The following is a 26,288-nucleotide window of genomic DNA, read 5'->3' on the forward strand; positions in this document are numbered from 1 at the left end:
GAGAGAGAGAGAGAGAGAGAGAGAGAGAGAGAGAGAGAGAGAGTGTGGACTCACCCTAAGCATCTGGATGTCAATGACCTTATCCATGTACTTCTTCTTGTCATACTTGTCCCTGATGAAGATCTCTGCAGACTGGTCCGTCTCGGGGTGCTGAAAACACTTGGGTAAGAAAGCCTCATAGAGACGCTTGGCTTTGGCATTTCCCATCTCCTGAACACACTGGTGACACCAAAACACAACACACATCGTTGCATTTTGAAGCAGTCTAATGAAGGAGAGACACAATATCCAGGGTACTGTGTTGTGTATGGTGATACATGCAGTTCTGCCAATAAAACAGTGTGAATTCTTTTTTTATGGATGTAGAGAAAAGAGAAAAATAAAGATGCTGACTTTAGGAAAGTGATCGCAGTGGGAAGCACAATGCTGACTGTCTTGTCTATCAGACCCAGACAAAACGAGCTGCATACTGATGAGAAAGTGTCTACTTCCTCTACTGCATGTGAACGCGCAAGTAAATGTTGACAAATTCTAAATTGGTGGTTTTTCCCCTGCTGTCAGAAATAGATATATTGATACAAGGTTTTATAATAATACTGTTGGTTGTATCGAAAAAAGTCTCTTTTTCATATAACTCTCAATATAATTTCACTGCATGAATCACGTACCAACACAATAACAAGAAGGTAGAGTGGAAGAAAACAATTTCAGAGTTTAGAGGAAAGGAGAAATAAATACTCATTACAACATTAGAGCTGACCTGGGTTCTCCAATATAATAACTATATCTGTATAGCAGCTTTTCAGTTATGGCACCTTACCTAATAACTACCACGAGCAAAGACTTGTTTTGATTGTACTTCTTCCAATACTATAAGGAACAGCACCCACACTGTAGTTAATCCAACGAACATAAACTGGAATAGTAAGTATATTACTGTGCTACTTAAATGATTGACAAGATTTGTGCTCCTTTTCTACGAGCTCACTAGCCTAAAACGATATTACTGTACCCGAGCGTTGGTGGGGACAGAACTATGCTTACTGTTTCCAGTCTTTATGCTAAGCTAAGATAAACTAAGCTGAGCTAATATCAGGTAACATATCTCTCAAACTATTCCATTCATACCTGCAAATACAAATTATTATTTTTTTTTTTACATTTTGACTGTCCAGATCTATTGTATGCGAACTAAATGAATGTTTTGTGAAAAAACGCTGAACTGTGTTTCACACATTAACACGTTGCAAACATCCCCATCTTGATTTTTTGATCTGGAGTGTGACCTCTGACCTGGACCTGCTCCTGCGTCCACTGGTCCAGATTGACAGACTTGACCTTGGAGATGTGGACCCCCAGGTTTCGATGGATACCAGCACAGCGGATACAGACGAAGATGCCCAAATTCCAGGATGCCCATCTTGGACCTGGCAGAGAGAGGAAGGTAGTGTTTAAAAATGAGAACAGAGGGTCCTTAAAAGGAAGGGGGGGGGATTAAGTAATTGGGCGAAAAAGAGACTAGAAGTATAATAGACAAGTAGAGTAAGCAGGCGAGCGGGTTGGGTGAAGAATGATGAGAAAACACTGATTAATTTTAGTCCAATTATAGAGAGACAAGCCTGAAATTAAATTAGGAGTTTGAGTTCAGCTGGGAACTCATCTAATCCAGTGTAAGTCATGCGGTGTCCTGCCACATGATGGGATCCAATAGGAGAGTTAGCCTACATAACTGAGACTGAGAGGAGAGAGGGGGAGTGGAAACACAAACACACACACACACACACACACACTCTGGATACCTGCAGGGATGATTACTCATGTGGTCATGAGCCTGTGTGTGTGTGTGTGGGTGCGTGGTTCTCTGAGTGGGCCATTTTGTCCATCTTGCTGCCATATCTGTCTTAATGGTTACATTTGAGTGCTGGGCGCCCCGTATTCTCCCCCGTGCTTTGTAGGTTTAAGCCTTATATCATGTGGTGTGCCTCGCTGTCTAGGACCCTTGCCTGGACAGACAACTAAGAGAAGTGGGGAAATAGAAACAACACCGTCAGGCTATTTTTCTGCTGAAAATTATGCAACCACCCTCTTCAGAGAATACAGGCAGCTTCAAAGAGAATACTGGCGCTTCTCTCCCCATCTCTCCTAACATCTCCCTCTCTTCTTGCCCCTCCTCCTCCTCCTCTCTTTCCGCCTTCTCCTCCGGCCACCCTCTGCGCTCATCTCCGCTATAAGTCTTGGCTTTACAAGTTGATGCGCTGCAGCCTTTACACCACTAGATGGAAGAGCAGCCTCTCCTGTCTGGCAAAGCCACTGTATTGTTGAAGAAAGGCCATTCTGTGCAAATAAAAGAGGAAGTTGAGTTTCAGAAGAGAAAACATAGAAGATCTTCCTTTTTACAGCAGCTGTGGAAACACTGTCTGGGTGCTGAGTCAGCCTCCTGTCTTGGTTGAATGCTAAAAAGTTTGTTATTCCTGCATCATTAGAATGAAATCATCCGACTGACTGTATTTTTGGGTTGCAAAGTTTGCGTGCTGCATATTGAAATTAGGAAACAGAAAGACATCAATGGGGAATGAATGACAGAGAGCAAACAACAGTAGAGGATTCACACCAGACAGACAGTGTGTCCATCACCCTGACCGTCTGGCTGCAGCGTTAGCTGTGATGCCGGCTAATAATAGTAGAATTACTCCGCAAAGCCGGCTTAGCCGCTGTAAACATTGGCACTGACGGAGAGAAAGAGAGAGACATTGTCAATTGTGAACTCCCTAAACGCTGGAATTAGTTTGTCCTTCTCCTCCTTATTCTAAAGCTCCTCTGTGTCCTGGCCGCCATTTCTTATCTCTCTCATTCACCACCACCGCCTCCCTCTTCCTCTCCTCTGCCCGTCCATATCTCCCCCTCACAGTTCTAATTCTCCCTCTCTGTATCGGTATCCACCCTCACTTTCTGAGGTTTTGCCACCACCGTTGATATTTTTTTTTTGCATACTGTGCTGACTTTTTATCTCTTTTCAGCCAGGCTAGTGGCGTGGCTCTAGGGGTGACTGCTTTGACCCAGACTGAAATATTGCAGCTGATATCGGATTTGATACAGACATCCATGGAGCCCAGAGGATGAATCCTATTGACTCTGATGATCCTGGCCTTTCCCTCTATAGCGCCAGCATGAGTTTGATATTTCGGGTTTTTAGTGAAATAGCTAAACAACTATATGATGGACTTCCATAAAATGTGGTAAAGCTATTCTACATAGACAATGTATCCTATTGACTTTCGAGATCCCTCTGCTTTTTTCTCTAACTCCGCCAAGAGGTTGACCTTTTGTAGATTTATCTGAAATGTCTCATAAACTATTGGATGGATTGCAATGAAATTATACACTGCCGCTTTTTTTTCTTTCCAAAACTTGTGCGTTCATGCGTCCAGTGGTCTAAGCACGGGTGTAAGTCTACAACAGGGTGTTATTTAAAGTGAATCACACCTGCACACTGCACCACAGTAGCTTTTTTGGTTCTAATCAATGCAGTGCTTGAGTAAGAACCCATATACAGCACGTCTGTCCAGCAACAATGCACACCTCCAGGTACTTTGAACAGATATAGTAGAGAGAGAGTAGGAGGAATAGACTTCTAAAAAAGGAAGGAAAGATTGAACAAGCAACCTCTACAAATCAGACTCTCTGTGTAGCAGAGTTTGCATTGCAGCATTGATTTCTCCAAAGTTGAGTCAGAGCGATGAGTAAACTTCCTCATTTCTTTTTTGCAATCAAAGAAAAAATACCAACACCTTCCTTTGAGGTGCAACGAAGGTTTGACTAATAAATCTGTTTTTACAGGTTAAACTACCCAAAAGTAGAGGGTTTACATGGGAGATGGATGAATCATCCTGGCAAAAAAATGAGTGTGGTTGTGGTTGTCAAAATGCAGCTTGAAGCACATCAGGGGAGGAGAAGGCAAAGAGACAAAAACAGAGACAAACAAGAGGGGATTTTTATAATCATCAAATGGTGGACTTTAGCAGTATGATGGCCTGCTGATATTTACAGTACAGGGGGTATGACGAGCAGCGAGCAAGTGCCAACAGAGATCTATAATGAACCTCTCTGTCACTCACCCACACACCCATTTGTTGGGTTTACAACACTTGTAAGGACCTTTACTGGCTACTTTCATTTGATCAACTTTGATCCGAATGTCCTGGTTCTGTCTGAGTGACACCTTGAGGTGGTCTGCTATTAACCTGTTGTGAAATGATTTTGTAACTATGCACATATGTAATTACATTTTGTATTGATATTGCATTTTTGAATGCATGCTACAGTATACTTTTTCAGTCAGATTTGAAATGCAATTTATTCACCTTCAAGGTTGCCATTGATTACCATTCATTTCCGTACAGTTTGGAATTTGCAAAATCTTGGCTATATAGATAAAGTTAATGTCAAGTCTACATACAACACATCTTAGTCAATGGTAATGGTAAAACTGGAAATTGGAACAGTGAACTTCAACACCTCATCATGATAATAGAGGAAGAATTATACATGCAGCTAATAGATTTCCACACAGCATCATTCAGAAATAAATTCAAATCAATGCCTGGAAAGTAACCCTAAACTGCGAAGAATTTATTTTGTTTGTGAAACGTATAAGGATATATGGTATATCATCTTAAATATGGAACAATACAATCCATTGTGATACATTAGCAATCACACACACACACACACACACCCACACTGAACAGAATTGCCTTAAATGTCAGATTTCCTGCCTAATGTTTGTTTAACAGTAATATGGGTTGAAACGAGCACAAAGCATTCAAGACTGGGGAGGGTGAACAACAGAGCTAATCTAATTGATAAAGGAAGTGAAAGGCTGTTGACCAATTATCTTGCTACTTAATCTGCACATGCCTTTAAAGGTCTGGGGAAACAAGCAATTCCAACAGGTCCAACAGGTCAGCTCAGTGTGGTACATAATATATATACCAGAAGAGCCCCTCAGTACCTCAAACACCACCACAGGTTTGGTTTCTGTGGTGCCAGCAATTGGATATTGTGTTTGTTTGATAGTATTATTTTACCTATAGTCACCTGGACTCCAACATCATTGCTATCCAGGACCAGAATAGATAGAAGTCTTTGACTTCATTGTGTCACACACACACGCATGCACGCACGCGCACACACACACACACACACACACACACAAGTAGGTGCATATGGCTCATTAGCCTATATCCCACAAGGATAAGCGTTGCTTTCTGTATGCACCCAGTTAATCCCACAGAGCCTCAGCCCTCCTACAGCACCACACAAATGCTCATTTATACACACACTTGTCCCATCCATCCAGAATCTAAACCAATCCAGAAACCCTGAGGCCTCCCGGTGACCCAGTCCCAGTCTGAGCTAAGCAGATGGACCCATATTGATAATTTACTAACACACGCCCACCATCTGAGTTGCAATGCAAGTGTCACAACTGCGATCCTGCAGGTGAGTCATTGAGGTTTAGATGGGTTGTACGTTTAAAGACGAGTAAGACACTCCATCACTGCAAGCTTTAGGTTCTTCTCAAAGCACGTTTTTGAAAGCATTCATTTCATCCTATTACTGATATTATTGTTTGTGCTCTCTGTAGTTAACAGGACTATTGTTTGTGTAATGTTAGACAACTATCATTCACTGGAATCTATAAACATAAGTGATAAATCAATACTATCCCCAGCTGCAACACAAACAGTACTGTATATACATCCTTGGACTCTATTTGTCACTTGAAAGCCACTGCTAGTGACACAAAAGGGGAAACAGTACAATAACCCTGTAACTGCTATACATCTGTGAATGTGATTTGTTGTCGTGTTTGTCACATTTCATTACAAGCTGTCCCTCGTATTTTGTATATTTCCTGTACAGTAATGAAACAATGTCCAGGTAACCTGCGCATAGCAGCTTGATGTTTGATCTTATCTCGCTTTTTGTGTGTTTTTCCATTATATACAGTTGTACAAGTCTGATTACCAACCAGCCGCAGACTGCCAGGCCCCTCAAAAGGTTCACTTTGTGGCAATTGCTGTGGGGTAATTTGATTGATTTGTAACTTAGTTTGAGAATATGGGAATATACAGTACACCACTAAAGCACAACATCAAATGGCATGATGAGGACCTTAAGGGTGTCCTACTTTATTACCTCATAGAGGGACTATCTGTCAAAATCTATAGCTTTGTGACCGTCGGCTGATGCTGTGCTTACATGTTGAATTATCAAAATACCACAGTACTGTAGACTCTCTTACCACTGTGCCATCTTCTCTTTTGTACTGTGAGACTCTGAACTCTGTGCCAGCCAGGGGACGCAAACAGCCAATCACCTCCTTGTTTCAAAGGAAATCCCTGCTGGCGTCTGATTGGATGAGATTAGAGGGTGTAAGGGGATGGGGGCTAGGTGGTGGTGGAGGGAAAAGGTACGGCGTCACCAGGTGATATCTCCACGGCAACCGGTGTGTACGTAAACACAAGTACAATGGAGACAATAAAGAAGGGAGGCTTTCATGCAAACACACACACACACACACACACACACACACGCATGTACGCAGCCCCTTGAGATTGAAGCCAGAGGTAGACGTGTTGACTACGTTATGCATCTGCTTCACCCTCTCTCGCTCATCTCTTCATTACTTCCTGGCAGTATTGAGGATTTACAGTAAAAGTGTCACATAGTGAGGAAGTCATTAAAAAAATAAATGCAGTAAGTCACGTGGTACAGAGGAAAGGAGAGACAGGAAGTTGGACAGCACAGGCATTAAACTGCAGTCAAAAAGGCAGAGAGATTATTTAATTGCTGCAGCGTCTGTACAGTAAGCATACTGTAGATGGGGATGACCTAATAGCATCATTAATGTGTTTTTGTGTTTTCATGTGCTGCTGAAAGCACGCACTTGGCTCCACACGTCTCACCACTTCCTCTTCAATCACCCAGAAGGGGGAGGGAGGGGGAGAGGAGAAGGTGATAAACGCACAGTAATCTATGTCAAGGCAAACAAGATTAGACCAAACCTCATCACAAGCCACATGGTCAAGAAGCCTGATTTGAGACGAGGAAGGGGAGGGGCCATATGCTTTCAAAGTGTGAGAGCGTGAGCTTGTCATCCAATGCACCGAAGAGCAACGCTTTGACGGTAGATTCAGGAAACAGGTGATAATCAGGTAGGAGGTAAAATGCCTCTCACTGAGGTTACAAGTGTCATCTTTTGGGCAGTTTCATGAAGAAAAAAAAAGGTGGGAAATGAGAGTGATGTGTGACCTTTCAATCAGTGTGGAGCCATATGTTATTACATGGGTAAATGCAAACTTGACGGAAATCACACCTTAGATTTCAGCAAAAGACCACTGAATGATCAAAATAAAATGTTTTCTTACGATTAAAGCTAGAGCTTCAGCACCCTTGGTGTTGGTATATGTGTGGGGTTGCTATTTCCTCCCTTAACCCTTAATCTCATCTGCAGTAGTTAGACCAGTTTGTTGCACAGGGAAGTCATGCCAATCTGAAAAAAAAGACAAACAATGCGCAGGCATGCCTCATGACCGCATGTTTGAGTATGTGAGAGAAAGAGAAAAGAGCGGTTGGGAAGCACGATGTGGCAGATAGCAAATCAAATACAACAACAATCAAACCGAAATGATCTAAATCCGTCTCAAATGTTGCTTTATCATTTATTATCTGCATATTCTGTCGACAGTCCAGTCTTCAGATAAGCTCCAAGAGTCTGATCACAGCGTGTTTTTTAAAAGGGACTTCTGAACAGTCACAAGTGCGTTTGCCTTTAGTCTAACAATGTCTGCAGTCCTATTTATATCTTATTTAAAAACAACTTTCAAAGGCCAAATGATCTGGAAACAAAATCTTGTTTTGTAAAACGAAGCATTCACAATGTCCTGGTAAAATCTCCGATTTTAATTTAGACCTTGACATCACATGTCATCTCAACAAAGCACTGCACAAATCTAGCCATTGTCTATGTACTGTGAATGTACTGTGTGTGCCCAAGGCAAGGGGGAGAATGGGGAAGTTTGATTTAGTGTTTTAACAGTAACATTAAGCAAGAAAACTAAAAACTAAAACAGAGCATATGAAGAATCTATCTGTCTCTACAAATTGTGATTTCTTACTCAGATTACCGACAGGGTTTGAAATTAACAGAATACTTTTTAGCTAAAACTTTAAAAGTCTCTCCACGTCTGTATTGACAGATCGTTTTTACCTTCATTTGGCAGCTTCCTGGAAGTGATACAGAGCTGCAGACCCATTCTTGTGAATGAGCAGAGAGACAGAGGCAGACAGAGACTAAGAAATCTAAAGAGAGACACCGAACAAACAACCGGATTGGGATTTTGGCCCAAATAAACAACGAGCATAAACTGAGTAGGAGCTTTGAGTCTATCTGTACACTTGTTCTGACCAAACATTATAAATGTTTTCCCCCTGTCATGAGGCAGCCTGGCACTCACATCCAGAGAGAAGCTTCCAACACGTATTGATTTTGACTCTGAGTGTGCTTTGTACACATCACATCTCTCTGCTGTTGTTTGTCCGTCCATTTGTCTGAATAAAGAAGCGAACACAGATCTGAGCCTGAATGCAGCACTACAGAATACAGCCTAATCCCTGTTAAATATAGAGAGATGCTTATTTGTGTGATTCATAAAGTTTTCATGAGGAATCCCAAGGGTGTCCCCTGCCTGACAGCCCGCAGTGATACACTCAGGGCCTTCACTTGACAATTTATGACTGAGGTGGAAGCAGTGGAAGCCATTGTGGAATTGATATGCAGCTTCCCTGATGAATCACTTCTCGGACATGCTACGGAGAGGCTTATCTTATCAATCTCCACAACAGCAGCGGCACTGATTTATATCAGACAGTTTGAAATCTAGGACATATAGGTATCAAGCAGGCTAATACTACGTATCAGCACCAGAGAGTATATTTAAAGTTTCAATGTCTGTCAATGGAAAAACAGGAGAGTTGCTCACTTTCACTCGAGGTTTGTCTCTGGGGCACAATGCTGGTTGTGTATTTTGTATTAGTGGCACTTGCATCTTACATTCACAGATATTATCTACTCAATGACAGTTTATCCTAAAACGAGTAGATGTTGGACTTCTTTTTTGCTTTGTTGATTCAGTCTCCAACTCTGTGTATTTGTGAGCAAAACAGCAATGTTTACCAAGAGGTTCAGCAAACAGCTGATGACATAGTTCAAGGCCTCATTGAGGCTACAAACAGAGTGCACATGCACAAACACATACAATGGAGTGTATTTGTACGTACTGTATATAAAATAATTATGTAATACATTTTAGAACGTTTGAGTCACTACAACCATATCAAGTCCTTCATTAACTTTAACTATGAGACTAGTAAGTACTGTGGATGGCAGTCTTACAATTATGATGTGTGAATACTGTTGTGCCCTTTTGTAAAGGCTTCCTATGCCCCATCTGCACTACTCAGACTGCAGGACTACTGACATTGAGTCACCCTGAACAGTCTGTTCAGGGTGACTCAAAGTCAGTACTGATATGTCAATCTCCATGTCTCGCTAGTCTCTGTGGTTTCAATACTGGGGTTCAAGGAGCCTCAGGTGTTTTGCGTCTCAACAGCTGGAATACTTCTTATTTATTATCTTATTTACTCATTGATCATGTAATAAACTTGTCCAACATGACAAACAAAATAAAAACCTCTTTGATGAAAGGTAATAAACTATGTATCTATTGTTGTTATAATTAGCCTATCCTATTACTTCGAGGGAGCTGGCATGATGTAGCAGCGTGCCACACGCTCCAGCCGACTGAGGACCCGTGTCTTGCACCATAGTACAACGTAATTGGTGGAGGAATCATGAATGCAGCGCCGCATTTCCTAGCGTAGTAAATGAGCAAGAGGGCCGATTCATCCGCCGGCCATATGCAGGCATGGACCGGATCAGCCAGTGAAGATAGACATTGATAATGACTTACCTTTGGATTCGCAATCAGCGCAGAATTTATTCTCTTCCAGCGCCAGTAAAGAGTTGAGGACAGCCTGGTATCTGTCCACGTCTTTCACAGATTTGCCCGTCATCATTGCACTAGTCCACCTCCTGTCGGCTACAGCCCCTGCTGTTCGTATACCGGCTTTTGTCAATTAGCTTCTTATTTGACACAATAAAAAGCAGTGTGTGTGTGTGAGTGTGTGCAGAGCCGATGCGCCCCGGTCCCTCCTCTTCGCTTTCGCAGAGCGAGTTTGTTTCAAGAAGAAGATGTGGGATGATTGTCTCTCAGCATGCGGGTTATGCTAAATACTGATAACCAATCAAGACGTAACGTGGAGGAAAACACCCTGAATGTTAAGCTTAATAATATAGGCTAATGTAAGGTCGACTTTAAGGCGCATCTGTAACCTATCTATGATTGGTACCGACTCCTCCACCTCTCTCTCTCTCTCTCTCTCTCTCTCTCTCTCTCTCTTACACACACACACACACGCGCGCACGCATGCACACACACACTATGATACATTTTTATGAAAATAAAGCTACAGTGTGAATAGTCATGTATTTTTCAGTTTCTGTAATACAATGCAATATTTTAAAGATAAATAAAGCAAATTACAGTGTCGTTCGGGTTATTTTATTGTCCAAATATCACGTATACTGCCATCCTGTGGTCAATCATGAGACGCTTTTGAGAAGTAGGTCTCCCTGTGGGCCTCTGTTCCCCTCCAGGACGCAAGGTGGCGATAACACACAACCTGCCAAGAGGAAAATAACCGAGGAACTGTTGATGAAACAGCTGACCGACGCCAAACTAGTCAAGTTAACAAATAAATACCGGATGTAAGACGTTTTTGTCTTCAAAATAAAGTTTGTAATGTGTTTATCCTGTAGCAAGGGAACTCTATATGCAATGATATGACAACAACAACAGTTTTCTTTCATTAACTGAATTTAGTTTTTTTCTCAAATAAGTTGTCTCCTATCATATGCTATCATATCATATGCATATCATGTGCTTTGTATATCTATTTCCATGAATTAAACGTTTACAGTATGACCGGAAGTATATGTTTTAATCTAGCGAGCTTGACTTTAGTGGAAGTGTGTGACTATCCTGGTGATTGCGGAAATAACTACTAAGCCAGAATCAAATAAATAAAGGATTAATATCGAGTCGTAAGCTTGTAATACTGTCCACAATGTCCAGGCAATCCAACCGAACAACAGACAGCAAGAAGATGGTAGGCGACTTCCGCAGGATTAAAAGCAAACAAACCTAGCTAGCCTAACTAGCAAAAATGCTAACCGTAGCCTACTAGTTAACCTAACAATTTGCTACGCTACACCTCTGCGAGCTAAATTAATATTCTTCAGTCATGTGTCTTTGTTTGACAGGTGTGGCTACACACACGAATATAATATATACATTTTAATCAGTTGACTAGCTAAGTATTTCATTCATAGTTGGGTAAAACTGGCTGTGACAGAATGTGTAACGTTAGTTCGATGTAGCACACATGCTAAATAGTTAGCCAACGTAGCTGACCCATGGTCCCCTCCTAGCCCGTTCACTTTTTAAGTTACAGTTGCAGTGAATACTAAAAATAACTAAGCATTATGTCAACTAATTATACATTGTTTTTAAAGTATATTTATTGTTTATTATAACCATATATATGTTTTTTTATTATTATGTTAATTACTGTTAGACTTCATTTCAGCACCATGAGCTGTCCATAGGCTGTTATACTTCATTGTGCAGAAACCTGTATCTCTTCCGCATTGACCAAATTACATCTTAGCCAAAATTCAGGGTGTTTTATAGATTTAAGAGAGCCAATACTAATTGCCTACACTACTTTAAACAGTGTGGACCAAGTACTAAAAGTGGCTACTTGCCACTAAATATATATTTTGTATAATTGTACCTGGATTCCTCCTGACCGGTTCAGCATATTGATGTTATGATATTTCTTCGTTTTTTTTTTTCGTTTCATTTCATTTTTGAGCCCGATTCATTTTCAGCACAACTAACATGAGAATTGTGTTTCCTCTGTTGTAGAACTCTGAACTGTTCACACTGACTTACGGGGCCCTGGTCACCCAGCTCTGTAAAGACTACGAGAATGACGAGGAAGTTAATAAACAACTGGACAAGATGTAAGTGTGACTCGACTGTCACTAACTGTGTTCACACCCGATATCAACTGCATATGAAAAGGTCACAGTGTTGACGTTATGTCAAAGACGTCTATATATTGTGTTGTAGAGACTAAAATGAGCATTCTGACCGGCCTGCACCGGGCCGTCCCGTGTTCTAATACCACTAGTTTCTAGAGCGGTGATAGTGAGTCACTGCAGCATCCAGTCTGCCCTCAGTCCAGAGGACGAAGAAGTGCAGTGCCTTGCAAAAGTACTCATTCCCTATTTTGTTGCTTTACAACCTGGATTTTTTTCAAAAGCGGTGTGTGCATATGTTCAACCCCATTCCTAAGCCCTTTACTAAGATCTGGTGCTACCAATTACCTTCAGAAGTCGCATAATTACCTAAATTAATTCCACCTGTGTGCAAAATAAGTGTCACATGATCTGTCAAATGATATCAGTCGATACAAGCCAACAAAATAGCAAAAACTCCAAGGGTGGTGAACACTTTTGCGAGGCACTGTAGCGCTGCCCCGAGGGCTTGTCAATAATCCATTCATGTACGTTTTGATAGTTTGTTAATTGAATTAAGTCCAAAGTAGGAGAAAGGAGAAAACAACTCGTGCCCTCCCCTCATCCTCCCAGACGCATGCGGCAGCTCAGTGAGAGGGAAGGACCTTACAATAGCAGTTAGCAATTAGCAGTTTCCTTGAATTCAGTCAGCGGAGCCAACCTCAGGTCCGGGGTCAGATTCTGGAGGACTGCCCCGACTCCCCACAGGACCTGCAAACTTTCTGACTGTGATACACAGGTTAGACGAAGCGAAAATAATAGTGGTTTCATCATCTCTGCCACGCCGGACCCAAGCCGATACACAAGCTATCAAAACGTCCACAGACCGTATAGCCCCCTGGTCAGTGACACAGTAATAAAGTCCTATTTCTTTGGAGCATGTGGCCAGACATTACACAGTGCACCTTCAATAGCGTAAAGTACTGAACATATTGGACATTGGCGTTTAACTAATAGAAGTTGTAACTGCATTAGCTAGATTGTATGCTCTGTGCATATTGAGTACATCAAAGGAGCTGCTTTGCTAAAACATGTTAAAGTTCATCGTTTGCTTGACTTAAGAGAACACATTTTTCTGGCCTCTTGGATGTCTCCCTTTTAAAGAAGAGAACACTGATATGTGTTTTCATGAAAGAGAGGGAAAGTCTCTGGAAGGCAATGCTGGATTCTGCTCTCCCACTAAATAAGATTAAGAAAAAATAAATGGGTTTATAACTCAAAAATTCAAAACGTCCTGTCCCGCCGACAGGACGTTAGACTGGATTTTCCCCGCTTGCCTGGTTGTGAAGCAACCTTAAGCTCTCTGAGCTAAGTCATGATGAGGCTCGTCTTACCTGGCCTTACAAGGCAGTCTTAGTCTGAGGCAGACCATGTTAGGATCATTAGGAATCAGTCGGCTCTAGATTCTGTAGGATAAGTTGACATGGCATTTTAATCAGGATTGTCATCATTTGCTAAGTGTATGACAAAATAATGACTCTTTACGGTGCACTGCACTTTTCCCCTGATGATGAAGAAGAATGACTTAATCTGTCTGTCTCCTGCTCCTCTCTCTGTCTTCTCTCTCTGTCTTAGGGGTTATAACATCGGCGTGCGCCTGATCGAGGACTTCCTGGCACGCTCCAGCATCGGCAGGTGTCAGGATTTCCGAGAAACAGCCGATGTCATTGCTAAGGTAATTGGACTTTTCGTGACCTCCCAAAGATGGAGGGAGGCAGAAGGGGAAGGAGGGATGACAGAAAGAGAGAGATTAGAGAGGAGTGATGTTAATGAAGCCTCTTAACAATTAATGGGGGAAAGAAGAATGCTGGAAGGGTTTGGGGGAAAATGTATGATTGTGACTGGGTAGATCACAAAAACTTCAAGTCCCAGTCTGCATCCTTGAGATCAAGATTGCGTTCCTCTTTGCTTTGCTAGATCGTAACCTTGATGGCTCAAGGCGGTTTAGAGGGTGCATTGATGACCTAATCTGAGGATATCACGTGATCTCTATCTTAACTATGAAACCACCTCAGTCATTCATCACCGAAATGTATTTGGAGGTCTGTTGTTTGTCCAAAAACTGATTTTCGAGACCGTGAATGTTTTCTTCAGAAGGCAAGACATAATCGCACCACTTAAGTTATGGTGCTATTAACAAATATTATTCTTAGAAATACTTATAATGGCAAGGCTGCTGCGCTCCAGTGTCAGACCATTTTACAGACCGCTCCAACCCTATTGAATATTTTTATTGGTATAACTGCAATTTCATGAGCTTGAGCGAACGCTTATTTGTGCATGCGTGAGAATGCCGACACGTCAAGGGGACAAAGTGCGGCAGAAGGAAAGAAGCAACAGACAGATATCGTGTGTGTGTGTATGTGTGTGTGTGTATGTGTGTGTGTGTGTGTGTGTGTGTGTGTGTGTGTGTGTGTGTGTGTGAGAATTCCAGCTAAATGAATATGTAGTCAAACATGACTGTTTTCAATCGAGTAATCCTGCATTGTTTCCTTTTTTTTCATCCACTCTACTCACCGTGTTGTTGTTAGGTTGCATTTAAGATGTACCTGGGATGTACCCCCAGTGTGACCAACTGGAGCCCAGCAGGAGATGAATTCTCCCTCATCCTTGAGAACAACCCACTGGTAGACTTTGTGGAGCTGCCGGATAACCACAGCACGCTGGTCTACTCCAACCTGCTGTGTGGGGTCCTCAGAGGAGCCCTGGAGATGGTAAAGTCCACTCACTATACATTTTACCCTTCATGGTGATCGTAGAATAGAGCAGTCCATATTATTTACTGTGCAGAGGACCAAAATGTAAGTGATCATGTTTGTGATTTAGGTCCAGATGGCCGTGGACGTGAGATTTGCTCAGGACACTCTGAGAGGGGACAATGTGACAGAAATCCGCATGAGGTTTATCAAGAGGATTGAAGAAAATCTCCCCGCAGGAGACGAGTGATGGAAACGGAAAGATCCTTCCCGCAACTTTCTTGTCTGATTTAGGGAGGACCGAGTCACGTGAGGAACACCGTCAGAGGATGAATGAACTCAGAATCAAAACATCAAAATGAGAACTCCATGGCACTGCTCTGTGCTCCAGTTTTGAGGGAAACGTTTAGGTGTGTTCCTAGATGAGATGTTCCTGCTGTGGAGAAGAGAATGCCTCTGACCATTTATCTCAAACCATCCCTCATTGAAAGTCACTTTTTTCTTCATTTACTGTTCAAATATCTGTCCTGTTTCTTAAAAGAATTATGTCTTTTGTTTTTGGTGCAAGGCTGGGAAGCCTTTACGTCGTAATGTTTTTACGTATGTCTCGTTTGTTTTCCTTTTTTTAAAGAAGTCACACTTTATTTCTGCCATTTAAATGGCATGCAAATTTATGTAGGTAGATATGTTAAATAAAAGCAACATATTTAATATGATACTTTTCTTGTGCGTCTGTAATTCTGTAATAATCGAGGCACACACACACACGGTGTCCTCTGTACGACCTTGTCAGTTCTGCTTCAGTGTACTCTGCTGGCGTTATTCCTTTGGAGTGCTGCAGCCGCTCTGCGAAGGCAAACAATAACAGACCTATTGCTTCTCTTATGTTTGTTCAGTGGACATGGAAGTAATCTGTGTGTTTGTGTGTGTTGGTTCTGGTTGTCACACCTTGTGAATGGCTTTACATCACTCTGAAGTAACGAACAGAACTGCTCGTTCAGACCGACTGCACACCTCGTCAACAACTGAAAACACAGGCGGCCATTCACACACACACACACACACAGTTTACACACACAAATCATTCCTAGTCTGGTTTTAGAAGCAAATATCTGGTCCGGATACTGCTAAACATTAGCCATGTTTTTCTTATTCTTTGTCTTTTGTCTTTTTTTTGGTACAGAACTCACAAGTCTGCTGAAAGCAGTGCACGGAGAGGATGAGATTGTCAGATATGGATTTGGAGAAATCTGTCAGCTATTAGCTGCTGCAAACCTTCGGGCTCTACACGTCCCATTTTACAGCTGTTATTACACAAACCCATTTCTGCTTTTACAGTTTTAGTCTTCAGGCACTTGAAGTAAAAGTTCTCCAAAGAGCCACCAGAGGTTGCTGTGTACATAACGTTCCTCAGCCTTTGGCAGCATCGTTCCCAGTAAAAGGCTGGAGTGGGTATTGTGGGAGAAAAAAATCGTTCCCTGTTTTGTGGGAGTAAAGGCTAGAGCTGCCAGAAAAAAGGTTCATTTCAGATTATGAATGTGGAAAGAGCAGATAATTCACAGTCGTTAAGCAGAGTGCCCGGTGCCAATATATGGAGTCTAGCTTTGATTTGGCCGGAGATTAGACAAACAATGACAACATGCCGTCTTTGTGCTTTATAATGCCGGGGAAGATGTATTAGGATGGGATTTCAGAGCATTATTTACTGTCTTAAGCCTCTGCCTACTCCTGTCTGGGGTAGTGCTCATTTAAAAGGATGAATAATGGAAAGTGGAAGCGCCCCGACTGCAGTCGGCTTGCAATAAGCCTGATGGGCCATTAGACGAGCTCTCAACACATTATATGTGCACATATCTATGCACCCTGTAGGCCTGTGAGGTGGATGTTGGATGGAAAGCGGGCAGGAAATAGTTTTTGTGCAGAAGCTCAGTGTAAATGACTTGGCAGAATTAAAACCGTGTACCTGGGGGATGGACGGACAGCTGGGTTTTCTGTGCACTTGTGAAAGCCTGTATCACTCTGCCATATGCTCGCAGGTATTTGACTTTATAAACACACACGTATATATGCACGCGTGCTGTGCATGGAGGCCAAAGTTTGGGATGAATTTATCACAACCACTGCACTCACAAATACACCCTTGAAGGACCATGTCCAAACACGCAATACGGACATTTTTTGGGGGTCTCCAAAGCATTTAAAGGCCTACCAATGTTGATTGTTTTCACAGGAAGTGGGTGACGATTAAACAAGAAAGTTTAAAGACCACAAACTAGCGCTCCGTTATGACTTCACTCCTCATAACCTGTCCATCTGTGATTGCTATTCCCTTTGCATGACCGCAGAATGAAAACACAAGGAGGAGAAAAAGTTGTTGTTGATGCACTTAAGACTCCCTCTTAGTCATGAGGAATTGCTTCGAAGATGCTATTTTTATCTATTGTCGTCTCCCCCTCCCTTCTCTCCATCATAGATGTGAAACACACACACACACACACACACACGTGCACTCTGGGAAGAAGGACATCTCCCATCACGCATGTCTCGGACAGTTTAGTTTGGTGTCTCCCATCGGCACACATGTCGTTTTTATATTTTATCATCATTCATATTTTCTATTGCAGCTGCCTATATTTTTTCAGAAAACGTTACCAGGACAGACCTGAAAAACAAGTAGCAAAATGTTACGGGCCCAAGACAACGTGCTCCGATCTGCTTTAAGCCAGCTAAACGTTTCCATGTGGCCTTTATGGGAAACAAATGTTGAAAGGCACGCTCTGACAGTAAAGCCCAGCGCACAGCCTGTTATTGACCTGCGCTTATTGAATACCGCATCCTTCTCTTCAACCTCGAATCCATCCATTTCCATCCACCGTTTCTCTTAGTTTTCCCACTTTATTTTGTCAGTCATTGTTTCAATCATTCCCCCCTTTTTTTCTATTTTCTTAATGTTTTACTGATGTGCTCAAGGGAAAGCCAGCAGTTCCTAAATCAAAGAAAGGATGTGTGATAGTCAACCTTTTGGGAATGTTCTGTGTCTGATGGGAAACATGCTTGTCTCTCAGGTGAGGTATAAGGGCTGACTGGAGATGCAGTCGACCGGGATTTCCAGAGGTTTCCGGAGTGTGTGTTTTGTGTCTGGTCAGTGGAAATGAGCGGAGATGACAGCAGGATGGACAGCACTCTTTAAGAAGAGAATGCATGGAGTCAGCAAACAAGTGTGTCCGTGGTTAAAAAAAATACAAAATCCCTGACAGACTGAATAATGTTCCCAGGCAGTGAAGCGGTGGGAAGAGGTGGTTGATTTAATGAGTCTCTCTCTGCATGCGCACCTGAAAAGATGCTCACATGGACACGAGAGTTGTTGCTGCATAAATTCACAGGCTCTGCACTTGTCTGCTAAAACACATTCAGAGATTTTAACAGTTTGAGGGATGTTTGTTTGGGACTTATGTGCATAAACACCTCAGTACATAAGCGTGCATGTGGTTTTTGAGGGGTAATTACGAGTTGATTTAGTCACAATATGTACCCACTGAAATCTGCTCCAGCATCTGCAAGCCATTCGGAATATGAATCATCACCCACTTCCAGACAAACTGTTGAGCACTTCCTTTAAATCTAGTAACTCATGTATTGCTCAACCATTTAGCATGGACAGCACATCCACTAGAATGTGAGACATGTTCAGGCCTCCCTGAGTTATGTCTGGGTCGTCAGGAGCGTTGGCAGGAAGTCTGAAACGAGAAGCAAACCTGGTGAAACGCACCTCTCCAAGCTCAAAATAAAAGCATGGATCGGATCCAGCTAACCAGTTCGATAAAATCCTGGATCCCCAGTGTCACAAGGGATTCTTGTTAGCAAAGACAACATCTTCTCAGCAGGAAGACGTGTCAGGTTGAAATGGGTCCAAAGCGGGGTCATTTCTCTGTCTCAGTAGTGACCTGGCTGGTTCCACCAGGGTTTCAGCCGGAGCTCTCGACGACGCCGAGCCACTTAATGCCTTGTTTTGAGTTTTCCCTCGTTCCCTTTCTTCCAGGCTTTTTGGATGGGAGCTGCTAAGCTGCCTTCACTCTGCTTCCAATTTCCTCCTGCTCTTTTGTTCTTCCTCCTTTCTCCAAGATGTGACGAAGATGAGTTTTTAGAAAAGTTCCTGATGATACAGGCTTTACCCTTTCCAGATCCTCGTTATCTTTGAGCCTGATTTTCCCACAACACACTCAACTTTTGTCTTGTTTTTCCTCCGTCTTTTCTTCCTTTTTTCCTGACCCCGCAGACGTTGGAGCTGTAGTTTATGTAACGGCGGCAGCACTTTCCAGCTTGGAACAGCCTCACTTGAAGATGGAGCAAGGAGAATGAGTGGAAGAGAAAGAAGAAAAAAAACAAGTGTCATGTAATATTACTCTGGCTAGCTCTGAGGACAACCGGCACCTCACCTTGGACTTCATTATTCCAGTGCCTTTTCCCCCAAATGCACATATGTAATCATATATTTATATCAGTCTCCCAGGCAGTAACAAATACGTTAATTCCAATTGAAAAGCAGGAATGTGAAAGTCCTGGTTTGCCCTGGACTAAAATCAAACCAGGCTTCCCTCCCATATCACAGGGCTGCCTAAAGGCTGCACACCAGCTGCACTGGACGGGATATCACCGCTCACCACTGCCAAGCATGAACCGACCGCCTGTGTGTGTGTGTGTCAACAGTCATATTTTGGAGTTACAGAACACACACCGTATATTGATTAGAGCGAAGTACTTCTGATGACGCATGTCTTCCAGGCAGGTCATCTGTCTAACTTTTAAAGCATGATATCTGAGCTAATATCACAACATCAATCCAGACACCAGCCCAGAGGCTTCATGTCTTCAGCAAGTCATTTATTATCCGCCCACTTCAAGCACCTTTCACACTAGATTGTAAGGGGTCTGGATCTCCTATTATGCAGACTAGACATTTCAGTCTGTGAGCATGACTCTCCATATAAAACACCTCAAGCTGTCACACTGGAAGAAACGGATGCAGGTTTATGGAAAATGCTCAATGTTGGCGATGCATGGTGGGGTCGTATTCGTTTTATTTCCATTCAGCTGTTGTTCGAATTTATGGAATTTTTGAAAGGTTTCCAAATACATTGATAATTATGTGTGTTTACATTAAAGAACATATTAACCCTTATCAATTAAACACATTTAATGGCAAAATAACAAAAAGGCTTTGAAGATGGCTAGTTGTTAATGACAAAAAGTTGGCAAATTAAAGAATAAAAAATGCACATGGGAATATTTCTGTGCACCAAATCATGAGGCTGTACAGTTATGAGTTTTCATACATGACCATTAACTCGTAATTTGTTTTAATTAATTTGAACGCAGCCGTTGTAGCCCATTCCAAAACTATATTGTAGAATTGAACTGTTGACCTGTTGCGCTTATGAATCGTGGATTATGAATTTGGACAAAGATAATGCTTAGCTGCTCAATAATGGAATTGAAACATTTAGCCAGTCCAGACATACCAGACCTCGAACCTTTTATTCACCAAATATTCTTTGCTAGTCATCGTGTAATTTACATTTTGATAAAACTTTTTGTAACACTTTTAAAAACTTTGTAACCTTGTAAAGAAAAGTGCTAAATACATTAAGTTTATACTCTTTAACCATTAACCAATGTTCACACTTGTTACTCTTGGTATTATTTTCATCAGGTATAGTCTTTCTCTATCCCATTGTTGCTGGAGTCTGTGGTAGTGTGTCTGTCCAACTGTAAAGCCTTCAAAGTATTTCTAATGTTGCCAAGTTCAAGACCCCTTGTTCAACCGCTGGGCAGCGATACAAAGGCCTCTGGGTGAAGAGGGATTTATGCTTTTGGCTGTATTCATCGGACAGGCCAATATGCACAGAGCGTGCCTCTTCAGCAGGAGTGATTTTCTTGAACATTTTCTTGCTCAACATGAAAGTCCTGTTCTTCCAGGTGTATATACAACGTTGCAAAATGCAAGGTTTTACAAAAGCTAACTACAGTTTGATTTATGCTAACAATGTGGATCTTTGAGAAGCCCTTTAGCAGAAAAAGGGATATTGTCAGTACAGAAAAGGAGTTGTGTCTGAGAGAGGACAGGTATACCTGTGTGTATTTATTGTCCTTCGAATACAACACGTGCAATAGATGTATGTGGGATGCATAATGGGAGTGTATTCTCAAATGGCAATGTTCGTGCCAAACATGTGTTTAGCTGAATGTTAAACTTTTGCCTTTCCCATTTCCTCGCTCATGTCATTCAGTAATTGGAGCACTGTGCCAAAAGTTCTTCTTCATTTTTATGGCGTCGAATTTGTGATGTTTGCGTCTGCGTGCGTACGTATTGTCGAGGATTTCTCCCTGCACACGTGAACATGTGTGCATCTGCCTCACCTATGTACCCCCCTGTGTGATTTTGTTACTCATTCAATGTAGAGGTGTTGAAAGCGCTCTCTGCGGGCCTCATAACGCACAAACCTTTTTCCAATTAGCCGGCCAGGTTGTGCTCAGCGCTGCTTAGATCTACTGTAAATCTGACCCAGACTGAACACCCACTGGGTCCTGCTCCAAAGGGACAGATAGAGAGAGGAAGAGGGAGGAAGCTGTCAAGAGCTGTGTCGGATGCTTTCTGGGCCTCTCATGCTGCAGATCAGTGTCTGGCCCTCTGACTGTCAGCATCCACATCAGTCGGCTAGTTAAAGGACAGTCATATGGTTTCATGGAGAGGAAAAAATTAAAGATTCTGATCTCTGTGGCCATGATACAACCACACACACGCACACACACACACACACACACGCATGCAGCCACAATCAAATCTTTTATCTCTGTACTGACTGGACAAGAAACCAGAAGGGTCTCTTGTTTTCAGTAAACAGCGGGTAGCTAACTGTCACCAAGTGAGATTCTCTTTCCAGCCACCATCAGTGTTTATGTTTCACAAAAACTATATGAACCAATTTTGCTGTTAATATGCTGTGAGACCATGTCAGTGTTTCCTATTCCCTCTTCTTTAATTCTATGAAGGAGTTTCTTTGATTCAGAAATTAAACCACAATAAGTGAAACCAAAATTGTATTCCAAAGAAACTAAGGAAAGTGAAACACAATCCCTGAAAACAATCTATTTTCAGAAATCACATTTGGTTTCTTTTGCCCTCGATATGTAGAAACACACCATGGAGATGCTTTCAATGGACATGAAAGCTGAGTGAATTAGACCTGGATGTCCTCGGAGATTTGCTTTGACAGACAATAGCACGACTCCACCTACAAAGGAACATCCATCTATAACATTTTTATCTCTCCTGTCCTCTGTTTTATCTCCGTCTTGGCAGGTGTGAAGTCCAAATAGATGATGCTGTGAGAAAAAATGAAGGCATGTCTTAGCCAAGATGAAAGTAAGGATACTTTCTTTTGAGCAGTATGCTTGTATCTGGCATGAGCAAACAGTTCATGTCTTGGTCCACAAGACAATGAATCCAAAAACGTAACCACAAATCACAGCATTTAACAGATGTTTACCCTAAGTATGTAAAAGGTATTTTTTTATTATTTATTCCTCTTAAAATCTTCAAATCAATTAATGTTTGTAAAAATACCAAACACAATAGTATGAAAAATGACTAATGCAAAAATTACAGCCATAACAGCAAAGTCTTGACGACTTAGTTTTAGCAAGGATGGCATGGTTCACCACTTTAATATAGGGTGAAATATCTCAGACACTGTTGGAGGGATTGCCATAAAGTTGTGTACAGTTATTTGCTCTAATGCCACGCGGGCTCAATGTTGTGGTTTTGAATTTGATTCAGATTAGACTATTTGATTAATTCCCACGACATTTGGTTCCAACTTCTTATCCCCCTTTGGATGAATAGCAATCACTTTGGTGATCCATCAGCTTTTCACCTATAGCATCATGTACAAATTTGTCCACATTTTTTTGTTTATAACTAATGACATTCCCATCAGCTGTACTTTTCGTTTAGTAGTAATTTGCAAATGTTAGCATGCTAATTACCCTACACTAAGAGGGTGAACATGGCAAAAACAATACCTGCTAAACATTAGCATGTTGATATTAGCTTTTAGCTCGAAACTGCTGGGCCACAGTCTCATAAAGATGATTGTATGATGGTAGAGACTTAATCTTGTTTAACTACATCAAGGGCATCTGTTTAATGTAAAATGTTATTTGTGTTTTCTTGCAGCTCTAAACAAAGCAAATTTGTCTTTTTGTCATTTCTGTTGAAATTGCTCAACTGCTTTTACAGCATTTCCCAAGTAGAAGCTTTAAAATCAGCTACTGATGACTGATATATATTTTGTAGTGATCAACATAACTTGTGCAATTCAAAAACAGTCCTTAAACAAAATCTTTTTACAGCACATACGAAACCCTAAAGGTGGAGGCGGAATCATAAGTGATTTCACTGATGTTGCTGTGGTTTGTCGTAATGGGATGTGCTGCAACCAGTTGAAACACTGAATCCACTCTCACACCTGAGGCCAGAGGCCCCAACCATCCTGATGGTGACACCTCCACCATGAATGCTCGATCCATAGGGTGGGCCTGGTCATGGAAGCTCAAAGAGTTAACTGTTCAGAGACACAACCCCCCCATTCACACCCAGCTCTGGTGCTGCATGGTCTGGTTCAACTTTACAACATGAATGGGGGTCGTAAAAACATGCCCTGTCACTACTCAACCTCCAAAAAATGTCACTGATTTTAAGACACACACACACACACACACACCTGCTCACCAATCTTTGACACATGCCAGGAGAAAGGTGGGGCTGTAGTTTAAGCAGGGTATTGATGATATCATGACATCATCAGGCCAGGTGATGGAGTGCTGTGTCATGCTTTGTTTGCTTTTCCAGCACTAACCGTATTAGCAACGACACAAGCTCTGGGAAAACACGTCAGCGGGGGGATATAACTGAGATTGGCACACAACATATAAAATATGTAAACGGGGTGAAAATAATAATGGGGGTGAATGTGTTTGGAAGAAATTCAGGTTTGAGCCTAAGTGTGTAATTATAACAAGGTACCGTCAATCACAGTGTCCACTCCCTCAACCAGCGCCTTAACACCTCAGTGACCAACGACTCCACCACATACATCACAACACCAACATTATGCTCCTTGTGACCCATGAGGTACCTCTCAACACCTTCATATTGAACATACGGTATGATGGTTACATACATACTGTAGAGCGAAATACACACATGCACACATGAGGGTTAATGATGACCCTGAACAGCATAAGCGGTTATGGATAACGGATGAATGGATGAATGGATCTTAATTCTTTGACTAAGCTTCAATGCTTTTTTTTACAAAAGGCCATGAAAGTTTTTGCTCACAGTTGCATTAACCTATAATAGTATAAAATGACTTTGTTGAAAATATCTAAATATTACTGTGATTGAGTATATTAAGTGGGTTCAGCAAGACCGGTTTATCCATTTTTGAAACCATTTTATAGGCACTTCTCTGCATAAAAAAAAAAAAAATGGAAACTGAGAGTGAGCTCGACCCCCCCCAAATAATAGAATGGCTGTGGTCAGTAGTGCAAAGTTTGGACGCTTGAATCAGCAAGGAAAGAATGACACGTAGTGGAGGTTTCCATGATTCATTAGCACCTCTTTAGAGAGTTGTGTACCTCGTTTTAAAAAGGTACAATGTACCTACAAATAGGAACAAGTAACATGCGAGGAAAACTGCATCTGATGTTTCCATGCTCCTATTTTGGGCACTTATGTGAAGTTTGTGACGGGCTTAAGACTAAAAATGGTGGTGCGATGTGGTCGACCCGCCCTCGCTACTTGTGTTCCAATTGGGCCGTAACACCCACCAGCAGCTCCAAGGAAATGCATAATTATTTCCAAATTCCTGAAAGGGTTTGAATACACCCTGTTTTGTGTGTAAGGGTATGTTTGTGAACAGTGTGTCTGTTCAGTAATGTGAAATCACTGACATCTGCATATTTTGATGTCTATTGTAGCAAGGAAGCATCAGTGAACTTTCACAAGCCAACAGGAACTTGTCATGTGTTAAGGACAGCGAAATGGTAACAATGTTTCCTGTCCAATGTTTCCGTTTCAGGGCACTAGAGACTGAAGTGGGAGGAGTGTGGATGCCTGCAACAGCTGACAGATTGAGGCCACTGTAGGAAAAGGAAGAGGGATATACTTGTTTGACCTGTCAACTGGGCGGAGGAAATGTGAATCGTCATCTGGGGTCAGGTCAGTCTGTCTGTGTCTTTTGCACCAGAAACTAAATCTAAATTGTACGCGTGTTAGTCAACTAAGAATTTCTTAAGTCAAGGACAGCCTTAGCTTATAGTTAGCGACGAGAAGGACAGCTCTGTCACAGCTAAACTTGAGACCGGGGTATTCTCAGAACTATATCAGAACTCAGAGCTATAGCAAAGGGGTTGATAGTTATTCCAAACAGCCACGCTTGAAGGTGACATAAAAAGTCTCTGTAATAGATAAGGGGCAAAATGTGAAGATTTTTCAAATGGGGACAGTTGCAGTAAATGCTATGCCTTGAAAGCATTGCACTCATCATACCTTAGAAAAAGTCACTGATTCAGTTGAAGCATACTGACTTCAGACACAAATCAGATCCCACTTGATTGTGCAAAAGAGGATTTTAATGCAGTGTATTTTGCCAGCTTTCTAATCTATTTTTGGTTCCTGATTGGTTTCTCTTGACAACATTTGGTGGGAACGAACCTGTCACACAGAACCCCAGTGCGAGATAATTGGCTTCTATCATCCTTGTCTGGACGAGTGAGGGCAAACAAAGCTGTCCTGCAGAGGAGGGGAACACTGGTCATCCCACTGGCCATATTACCGAAGCCACTTTTCAGGTGAAACCGGAGAAGACATCCAATTTTGTGGTGAAGGACTTTTGGATAGCTGAGGGGATCAGATATGGGAGAGGAAATTAGAGGAGAAATAATTTGGCAAAATTGTTTCGAGGCATGACACACGCTGCAGTAGATAGAGGGTGGATTAAAGCCTAAACTGGATGAGGTCTTGCCTCTGTACATGAAGAGAAACCACCGCAAACCATATATCCACTAAGTCATTCCTGAGCAGTTTTTGGCATAAACCACTGATTCATTTTCCTCTTTTCAATACCCCGCTCTCCTCTGCATCGCTTTCTCTCTAGGGTATTATGGTTTCAGTGTGATAATTCCAATTTACCTTCACGGTTTTGACAAAGCATGCATTTCTTTTACTGGTCTTCAACATGGACTTTACACAGCTT

General features: G+C 41.9%; 2 protein-coding genes across 3 annotated transcripts in view; one reads left to right on the plus strand and one right to left on the minus strand.

The window, feature by feature from the left end:
- Positions 1 to 10,502, minus strand: part of smap2 (small ArfGAP2) — a 16,186-nt gene extending 5,684 nt beyond the window's left edge. For both annotated transcript variants that reach the window (XM_031853731.1, XM_031853730.1), the window contains exons 1-3: positions 10,038 to 10,502; positions 1,294 to 1,427; positions 55 to 219 (exon numbers count right to left, since the gene is read on the minus strand). In XM_031853731.1, coding sequence (XP_031709591.1) covers positions 55 to 219; positions 1,294 to 1,427; positions 10,038 to 10,143 — 405 coding nt within the window. In that variant the 5' untranslated portion in view covers positions 10,144 to 10,502. The remainder of the gene's footprint in view (positions 1 to 54; positions 220 to 1,293; positions 1,428 to 10,037) is intronic.
- A 643-nt stretch (positions 10,503 to 11,145) lies between these two features.
- trappc3 (trafficking protein particle complex subunit 3) lies at positions 11,146 to 15,685 on the plus strand. Its single transcript, XM_031853633.1, has 5 exons — positions 11,146 to 11,295; positions 12,117 to 12,214; positions 13,847 to 13,946; positions 14,803 to 14,985; positions 15,098 to 15,685. The coding sequence occupies exons 1-5, from the start codon at positions 11,254 to 11,256 to the stop codon at positions 15,215 to 15,217; spliced, it is 543 nt and encodes a 180-aa protein (XP_031709493.1). The 5' UTR covers positions 11,146 to 11,253; the 3' UTR covers positions 15,218 to 15,685.
- The last annotated feature ends 10,603 nt before the right edge of the window (positions 15,686 to 26,288 follow it).

The sequence above is a fragment of the Anarrhichthys ocellatus genome, unplaced genomic scaffold (genome assembly GCF_004355925.1).
Source record: "Anarrhichthys ocellatus isolate YVR2014 unplaced genomic scaffold, GSC_Weel_1.0 scaffold14, whole genome shotgun sequence".
Classification (NCBI taxonomy): domain Eukaryota; kingdom Metazoa; phylum Chordata; class Actinopteri; order Perciformes; family Anarhichadidae; genus Anarrhichthys; species Anarrhichthys ocellatus.

What these genes read in the sequence shown, in the direction of transcription:
- trappc3 (XM_031853633.1), top strand. Translation starts at nt 11,254, where the DNA reads ATGTCCAGGCAATCCAACCGAACAACAGACAGCAAGAAGATG. An exon ending in AATAAACAACTGGACAAGAT is followed by an intron (nt 12,215 to 13,846) that starts GTAAGTGTGACT and finishes TCTCTGTCTTAG; the next exon opens with GGGTTATAACATCGGCGTGC. An exon ending in CAGCCGATGTCATTGCTAAG is followed by an intron (nt 13,947 to 14,802) that starts GTAATTGGACTT and finishes TGTTGTTGTTAG; the next exon opens with GTTGCATTTAAGATGTACCT.